General features: G+C 48.4%; 1 protein-coding gene across 1 annotated transcript in view; it reads right to left on the bottom strand.

Moving 5' to 3' along the window:
* Nucleotides 1-9,454, bottom strand: part of RASGRF1 (Ras protein specific guanine nucleotide releasing factor 1) — a 63,447-nt gene that overhangs the window by 31,869 nt on the left and 22,124 nt on the right. Inside the window, exons 4-5 of the mRNA XM_083474997.1 lie at nucleotides 6,383-6,475; nucleotides 1,516-1,769 (exon numbers count right to left, since the gene is read on the bottom strand). Coding sequence (XP_083331123.1) covers nucleotides 1,516-1,769; nucleotides 6,383-6,475 — 347 coding nt within the window. The remainder of the gene's footprint in view (nucleotides 1-1,515; nucleotides 1,770-6,382; nucleotides 6,476-9,454) is intronic.

The following is a 9,454-nucleotide window of genomic DNA, read 5'->3' as shown; positions in this document are numbered from 1 at the left end:
CCAGGCTTGGCATCTACCCCTGCTAGGAATGATCTAATGCACCAGTAGCTATAACAACAGAAACAGTCTGGGAGGGGGAGCGCTGAGCAACAGGCCAGGCGATTTCAGCTGCGAGCAAAAACAGGAGCTGCTGGTGCCTGGATTTGGGGTGCAGCGAGAGCTCAGTCCTGGCAGAATTTAGCCCAGGGCTCCATTTGTTCTAATTCACCAGAGTTGGAAGCTAATTTGGCCTGTGCCCTCCTTTCTGTGGAAACAAAGCCCACCCTGCAGGGAGTATTTTTAGAAAGTGGTGTGTGTGTGTGTGTGTGTGTGTGTGTGTGTGTTAGAGAGAGGATGCCTATGCACACACCCAAGTCCTGACTGACACACCTGCACTTCCTCTCCAGGTGCACCTTTAGAGGGGGCTGCATTCAGCCAGAAATGCGGCAGTTGCTGCATAAACAACTTGGGTGCCCGGCAGGTTCTTTGCAAGTCACTGCTGGAAGGTGGTGAAGGATCCTGCACTTGGGACATCCCCCTTGCCTGACTGTGCACACACTGTCCAGTACTTGCATAACTCATGACATGGGGTGGGGGGAAACATGGGAGCCAGGAGTGATGTAGTGGTTAGAGGGTTGGACTAGGACCTGGGAGTCTAGGCTTTGAATCCACACTCAGCCAGCCTGACCTACCTCACAAAGTTGTTGTGGGGACAAAATGGGGAGGAAGAGAGCCATGTGTGCCACCTTGAGCTCTTTGGAAGAAAGGTGGGATATAAATGGATAAATAAATACTTTTTATTTATTTTTTATGTCTGTGGTCCTTCAAATGTTGTTGGACTCCAAATTCAAGCAGTCCCAGAAGCCAGCATGGCCAATGGACAAAGATGATGATGATGAGAGTTGTAGTCCGGAAAATTCTTGAGGACCAGAGACACATTCTCTGCTCCTGCCATTTTTTAAAGCCTTTCATGTGTCCAAGCATATTATGTCTACTAGATCACCCTGGTGATTTGTTACTTGCTAATTTGCTGGCAAGGCCCAGAACTTCATCCTGTCACCTCTACTTGACTCAATTTTTCAGGCTCCCTCCCTGACCGGTGGGGGGTGGGGGGAATCAGTTCTGCTAGAAGAATCTCCTCTACATTTTCTGTGGTGAAGTCAGACACAAAGAATTAATTCAGCTTCCTGCATTTCATGGTTCAACAGCCTCTCACTGGCTGGTTTCCAGCTCTTAAATGAGAAACAGTTTTTGTTGTCCTAGAGTTTTTAGCAACAGGCTCCCGAAAGCCCTTTTTTGTTATGCTTGCAAAAGGAAAATAAAACACAGTAAATCTGGTTATAAGCCACCAAGCAGACTTTTTGAAAAGTTGAAAGGCAGGGTATAAATCTAACACACCCAAGCAAAACAAATAACTGTGGGGCTATTAGTTGTTGTTGTTGTTGTTGTTGTTGTTGTTGTTGTTGTTGTTGTTAACCCTGGAATACCAAGTTGCTTTCCTTGAGCCAGATATAGCCAGAAGTGGCCCCTACTCACCTGTTCAAGAAGATGCTGCTGACATCGTCGTGGGTGATAGGGGGCTTCTTAGAGCTGGCAGCCATCCTCAGTGGGCGCAGGAAGTTGTTGACCAGGATGTGCAGCTGCTGAACATACTCTGCCTCAGCTTCCAGCATGCTGAAGACCACCTGGTTCCTCTTCCGCATGCTGTCCGCATGAGGTGAGCGGATGTAGTCTTGGATGATGGTCTTCCATTTCCTCCTGCACAACCAGCCTCGTAAAAAGCTCTGGACCTGATAAAAGACAAGGAGTTTCATAAGGTGATCGCACAAAGCAACAGGGAGAAGTACTAGGTGACCATTCGGCATGGAGCTTTCAAATTGGTACAAGGAAGTTCCAGCAAGATTTCATCACACCCATCCCAGCTCTGCAAAGAGATTCATCAGTCTCATTTTGTAGGGGCTGGAACAGATCTATCTGTCCCTTCTGTATTTATAAAGCTTCAATTATTTCCCTGAGATTAGATAGTGCCCTTCACTGACTGCTCCTCTGTTTATTATTATATGGTGTATTTAATATCTATGTGCACACAGGTACCTATTAAAACACAGAACTGCAGGGCATTAATCTATTTTGGATTCAGAGTGTGTTCCAGTGGCTGGGGGTTCCTATGGAAAAAAAAGAGTGCCTCTGAGCATGCATGAGGTCACTTTCCTTCTCTGCTGGAAACTCACAACCAGACCCTATATAAATCTTGGTGGAAACAGAAACACTTCTGGATCGGTGCATAAAGCTCAGGCAGATTGGCCCCAGGGCCTTGGATTTTGGAAGTGTAAATATTGTATATATACTCTGTTTGCACTTGTACCTAGCATGCCAATCCCACTCTCAGGAAAGGCTTTGATATGTCTCTAAGCACAGTCACACACTGGCACCAAAGGGTATATACACAGAAACATTTGCTACAGATAACGCAATATATAAATAAGAGCAGATCAAAACACCAATTACAACACATTAATACACCTTTCAAGCCCAGTATTGTTGACTCTCACTGGCAGTGGCTCTCTGGAGAGTCCAGCAGGGCTTCCCATCCCTAACTACCTGGGCCTTTTAACTAGAGTGGCCACTGGGAATTGAACCTGGGATTTTCTGCATGCAAATCAGGTTCTATATGCCCTTCCCTGAACTGCAGGCCACATTGGCTTGGTATTCTGTTCTGTGGGCACTTGAGGCACACGGGGGAAGGAGATGGTATCTGGTGAAGTCAAGGCAAGGCAGGCAGAGGCTGGCCAAAATAGCCGAATACAAGTAATAGCCTGCAAAATCAGATCAAGCCAGTGAAGATTGGTCAGAAGCTCTGTCACAGAAGGCAGATAAAATCAGGACCTCGGACAGCTCCAAATGAGCATTGCTTGTTGAGGATCCCCTACTTAGCGAACCAGGAGAGCCTGGTCCATCTAGTCCAGCATCCTATTCTCACAGCAGCCAACCAGATGCCCCAATGGAAAACCTGCAAGTGGGATTTGAGCACAAGAGCACTCTCCTCTCTTATGGTTTCCCGCAACTGGCATTCAGAAGCACTGCTGCTCCCAACAGGGAGCTAAACCCAATGGAAGTCTTCTGTAGGCTGACAAGGTCTGCAATGTGCCTTGTTCCACCTTGGTCCCCTGCCAGGTTTTGCCATCTTTGATTTCTGCAAGGCTGAGAAGATAGACATTTGGCACAGGGAACTCATCCTCTGAGCCCAAGGATGGTTTCACGGCTGTGCCCACCCTGTTGAGAGGGCCCCAATTCAGTACCAGGAGTTCTCCCAGTACCAGGAGTTCTCTCATGAGAAAGGAGTCATAGCCTTATCCTCATCAAGTCTTTCATCTGGGTACCAAAAGTTTCCAGGATTGGGTTGGCTGCTGTTAGCCTTCACCTGGGCTTATAAGAGGGGACCTATTTGTTCCCCCCTCCCAGACACCTCCCTACACATCATGGAGAGGTAGCAGTCTGCACTAGGTCTCACCAACCATGTGGGCAGGTATAGGGGGCCCTGAAGCAGCCCAGAAACTACAGCCTCTTAATGAGCTCCAAGTGACGCCTTTGTTTTTCCTAAGCTCAGTGAAGAAACGGCAGGGTGGTTCCCCCGCTCCCCTGCTTGGAATCTCCTGGGTGACAGGCAGCATGAAACGCTGCAGGTCCTACGACGTAAATCAATGCAAGATTTCCATCTGAGAGGCGAGGGAGGTTTCTGTGTGGGTGAACCTCCAACTGCAAGGAAAGGGCAAGGATGAAGAAACAAGCTGAAGCCTGGAGATTCTTTAGCGAGAATCCAGGAAACACCAGAGCCTGCCAAATGTAAGCAGCCAGGGTTCCTTCTGCAGGAATTCATCTCTCCCCCCCCCCACCCACCCATGTTGCTTTAACATCAACCTGAAGCTGCTGGAAGAGATCATCTGGGGAGCTGGAGAGCAGGATCACTATCAGTATGTAGATGACATCAACCCAGATCTCCACCCACCCACCCCGTCCTTTTTTCCATCATAAGATAAGGAGGCACTTGAAATCTGGACGTTGTGTTGGAGTGGATCCTTTTCCCTACAGACAAGGCAAATGTTGGGGGCAGTTGAAGCCTAACCCAGGAATGGGCAGCCAGCTTGCTCTGGATAGAGTAGCACCCCTTCCCTCCCTCCAAAAGTTCAGGTTCACAGCCTGATAGTGCTGCGGGCAAAAGTGCCTTGGCACACCTGTGGGGCCTTCTTGGCTCCAATATCCCCTCCCTTGGGAAGGTCTCTTCTTCTCCACCTCTAAAAGAATAGTGAAAAGGGGAAGGGCCATAGCTCAGTGGTACAGCATCAGCCTTGCAAGCAGAAGGTTCCAGGTTCAATCCTCACAGGCATCTCTAGCTAGAGTTGGAAGAAACTCCTACCTGAAATCCTGGGGAGCCGCTGCCAGTCAGTGTAGCCAATATTGATCCAAATGGACCAATGGTTCTGATTTGCTATAAGGCAGCTTCCTGTGTTCCTATGTGGTCCTTTTGCAGCCATCACTACTGTTATCTGGCCCAGTAAACTGAGTCCTTTTGCTGCTCTGTTTTAGTGAGCAATGTTGTCTAGACGTATAACAAGTCAGTGTTTTATTTTCCTTGTTTGATTTTATTGCTTTTACTTGTCTTTTTCTGCAAGCTGCTTTAGGGACTCTTTGCAGAGCCAAAAGTGGCATTAAAATATCAGTTTAAGCAAACAAACATTTTGTATCTGCTTCCTGGCCAATCTCCCTCAACTAATCCGTAGCAAAGGTCATCCGCCATGGTCTATGGGGAAGACGGTGTGCATAAGAGCCCAGGGAAACTGTAGGAGTCCAAAGTGGAGGCCCTCCCACCATGAGCACCCTTGAAATGGTTCACTGGGAAGTCTCCTTTTATAGATGGAGATTGAAGAGTAGTCCAGCGATTAGCCACCCTACATCTTGTGAACCTGGAGATCTGAGGAGAGGATGAGTTTATTTATTTTCAAAATTCACTGGATGATTATTTTTTATTTTTTCGCAAAGTCCACAAAGCAGCATTCAGTCACATTTTCAATACAATAAAGTAATATTATAAAGATAAAAACACAGCAGCTAAAACAATACACAAACAGAAGCAGAAAGAGAAAGAGAAATGTCAGGGAACTGCCATCGGAGCTAGAGGCGGAGGGAAGGCTCCAGAGGGATGCCGGAGAGGGTCCCAGTAGGGAGAGGGGCAGCCCATTTGCTGGGGAAGGAAATCAGCGTAACACCGGTGGAGAAGGGGGGCAGATGGGGGAATCGGAGAGGAGGCTCCAGGACTCCTCGCCGGAGACCAGCGGACAGAATAGGGGTCCTCCGCTGCCCACACCCTCCCTGCGTAGAAGGCTTCCGCGCAGGGAGACTAGGCGGAGACTAGGTGTCAAAGAATTTTTGTGCTGGAAAAAGTTCAAGAAACGCCCACTGACGGATTCTGCCAGCGACTGAGACAGTCACGATGCTAGAGGCTGTTCAGTCAGAAAGGGTTCAACCAGGTAACCTAGCCAGGAGTGGTGGCAACTTAGGCACGAGCAACCCCTAAACCCATTACAAGAAACTCATTTCTGGGTGCAGAATCGGTGCAGACTGAAGAGTGGACTCAATAAAAGAGCCTTTATTGATCTCTGAAAAGCCAAATATGATCACACAGGGGGAAGGTGGGCCTCCCAAGTGCCACAGCCTCAAAGTCCCTGTCATTTTACTCAAAGTCATTTTACTGGAATGTGGAGCAGGGTCTTATCAGCAGATGTCAAAGGAGAAGCAGGACCACTCAGAGGCATTAAGGATCAGGGACCCAAACTATTTAGGAGACAATGCAGATTGAAAAGAAATAACTGATCCTTCTTCCCAGCCAGGAGCTGTACACTTTTCTTTCTCCCCCCACAGATGTTTTTTTGTGGGAGAGCTGGTGGAGAGATCTGGGTGTATCTGGCCTGCAGTGGCTGTGATCCAGACAATGACTTCCTGGGTGCCTGTTTCCATCCCTCAGGAATATCCCCACATTTGTATGTCAATATCACTGTGACAAAGACATCACCTGGACCTTCCTACCACACAGAGAAGCACAGAACACAACAGCACACAGAGACATTGACTTCCCCATTCTCTGGCACCATCCGGGTGTTGCAAACCACAAGCACCAGCCTAGCCAGAAAGTTTGCTCTCCTTCCTGGAGGTTAATGGCATTGCAAAGCACAGGAGGACCTTTACCTTTACCACCACCTACTGGCTATAATAAAGCTCTTGCTCCTCAATTATGATAGATGTTTTGGACTCCAACTTCCACCAGCCTGTGCTGACTGAGGCTGATGGGGGTCCAAAACATCTGGAAGGCTGGACCAGAGACCAAGCTCTCTAAAACACCAGAGCCTACCTTCTTGATCTTCTTGATGTCACTGTCATCGTCGTTGGGTGCATTGGTCTGATTGGACTGGATGCGCTCATTGTCTTTGAGTAAGGCTGCAATCTGGGAGCAGACAGTAAACAGAGAAGTAAAGGTGAAAGGACTGACATGGTAACAAGCCAGCTTCACTCAGGGGGCCCATCATGATGAAGGCGCCCAGCCAGGGAGAGATGCACTTCTAGCAAGATGTGCGGAACTCCCTGGAAGTCCATGGGGGAGCTTCCATCACAGACTTCTTTCAATTTGGGTATTTCTATGCCACCCAATCAACTGTGTCCTCTGGGCAGCTCATGAATTAAAATCAATGAAATTCAAATGCAACAGTACTAAAAACAATCAATATTTACAAGCATTGCCAGCACAATTAACAAACAGCAGTGTAAAAGCACCCAACAGCATAAACTCAGTAAACCCCCTCCAAAAAAAAGAATAAGGAAAAAGCGTTATAAGAAATAAAAACATAGGATTTTAAAAGAGCAAACAGTCTTCATCTGCTGTCAAAATAAACGCCTAACATAGGCACCAGCTGAGCCTTCTCAGAAAGTATTCCATAAGCTGGAGGGACACCACTGAAAAGGCCCTTTTCCTGGTAGGCAATAATAAACTCATATAGTCCTTTGCCATTTTCTTCCATATTATTGCTGGAGGCACACACTTGATGTTAATATAGGGTGACTTCCACAAAACTTCTCTGATGAAGACCCCTGTGCAACTCAAAAGCTTACATCAGGCATAGGCAAACTTGGCCCTCCAGATGTTTTGGGACTACAACTCCCATCATCCCTGACCACTGGTCCTGTTAGCTAAGGATGATGGGAGTTGTAGTCCCAAAACGTCTGGCGGGCTGAGTTTGCCTATGCCTGGCTTACATCCTCTTATATCAGTTTGTCCAGTACAAGATATCACTTCAATGAAATGGTTTGAATGAGATCCCCAAAGGCCAGTACTTAGATTAATGTATGGGGGATCAAAGAGCGGTCCCCTAATACAAGTTCCAGTAGCCCCCTCACCTCGACATGCCCTGACTTCTGGTAAGCCACTGCATGGCAGCCTTCTAAAAACTGTAGCAGATAGTAAAAGGACCACCCCCCACTCCTCACAGTACTTACAAACTCATCCTAGATCATGGAGGTCACTTGGATCAACTCCCCACCCTACACAAACTCTGCAAGGCAGGACTCTCTGCCATGGCACCATTTGTCAGAATTTACAATCTCCCTCTCACACCAAGAGACAGCAGGCTGGTGGTTTTATAACTTTCAGATTTACAGTGGTACTTTGGGTTACAAACTTAATTCGTTCCGGAGGTCCGTTCTTAACCCGAAACTGTTCTTAACCTGAAGCGTGCCTTCACTAATGGGGCCTCCTGCTGCCACCGCACCACTGGTGCGCGATTTCTGTTCTCATTCTGGGGCAAAGTTCTCAACCCAGAGCAACTACTTCCGGGTTAGCAGAGTTTGTAACCCGAAGCATTTATAACCTGAAACGTTTGTAACCCGAGGTACCACTGTATTGGTACTTACACAGTAGTTCAGTCCGAGCACACAGCTCAATCTTCCTCACTCATTGGGTGAGTTGAGCCCACTGGAGTGCGGGCTCTTTCTCAACAGGATATACACCATCTGCTCCGCCTTCTGTTGGCCTGACGCCAAGTCTGAACTCTGTACGAGTACGTACAATGAGATTCATGAGCAGACCCTCAGTTTGCCCCTCCTCCCCTGAGAGCATGTCTGAAAGCTGCTGCCCTTCTGCCTGCCTTTCACTGTCCTGGGAGTTTATGACTTGCATTCCATGCCTCACTCTCCGCATGTGAAGAAAGAAAGCCTCTGTCACTTTCTGCCTGCCACCACCTTTGGTCATCGGAGTCCTCGCTGTCGCTCTGGGAAGGGACGTTCCTGACATCATTCCTCAGAAGTGGCTCTCTTGCTCTGCTTACATGCCTGCTCCCCCCTCCAAATAGGCCCCCCTTCCCATGGTCAACTGCTCTTACCGTCAGGAAATGCCTTTTAAGGTTTCACCGAAAACTGCTTCATGCAATTTCCACCTTGTGGAGCAGCCGGGGGGGGAGGGGGTCTGCTCCACTTACTGCTGCTTGTATCCCTTTGAGTCATGGGTACAGCCGGAGGGGGCGCAGGGGGCAACTCCCCCCCCCCAGATCAAGTAAAACAATAGAAATACTTAACTAACTGACCAATCATGTCAGTTCTGCCCCCCCAAGTCCTGCCTTCCTTAACAAAAATCCTGCCTACATCCATTGGATGGTTGTACCTTCCCTTTGCTTTTCCAGGCTGAACACACACACACACACACACACACACACACACACACAACTACACACATTCCCCACAAGGTGACTTGGCTTCAGGGGCATTGTTGAGGTTTGGCTCCAGGGGCTCAAACTCCCCATTCCATCTTTTCCCCTGGGCCCCAGTTCCCCTGCCCTCCTCTCCCTTTTAAAGTGTTTAGAACCTCTTTTAAAAACTTTGATCTCAGGGTGGCAGGATGTGCTTCCAATCCAAACACAACGCCACAGGCCAGCTCAGAGGGCTGATGACACAAGTCCCCCTAGCAATGCCTTTTGCAAGATGCACAGCCTGGAAGGAAAGAATAAATAGAATTGTAGAGTTGGAAGGAACCCAAAGCACCCTGTAGTCCAACTCCTTGCAATGCATGGAGGGAGGGAGGGAGGGAGGGAGGGAAGGAAGGAAGGAAGGAAGGAAGGAAGGAAGGAAGGAAGGAAGGAAGGAAGGAAGGAAGCCTCCACTTTTTGTAAGCTACAAATGGGGACCAGGGGGAGGACAGTGGCCCTGGAGGGGAAGGGGGTTGACAGCACAGTGATGGTTGTGTTATCTGTGATGGTGTTGAAGATGAGTGGCTAAGTGCCTCCCAGTCACTCTCTTGCAGCCTATACTGCTTTGCAGGGTTATTGTGAGGAGAATAGCATGCCCCCTGCTTGGTTTTCAGGCTTACCCATCCTGCTATGAGGGCTTTGATCTGGTCCTAAGAGGAGGCAGGACCTGTTTGGCATGGCACAACCCACCA

The sequence above is a fragment of the Podarcis liolepis genome (assembly GCF_965112155.1).
Source record: "Podarcis liolepis genome assembly, chromosome: 14".
NCBI classification, from domain to species: Eukaryota; Metazoa; Chordata; class Lepidosauria; order Squamata; family Lacertidae; genus Podarcis; species Podarcis liolepis.
Note: the sequence above shows the minus strand (reverse complement) of the source record. Positions and strands in the feature narration are given on the sequence as shown.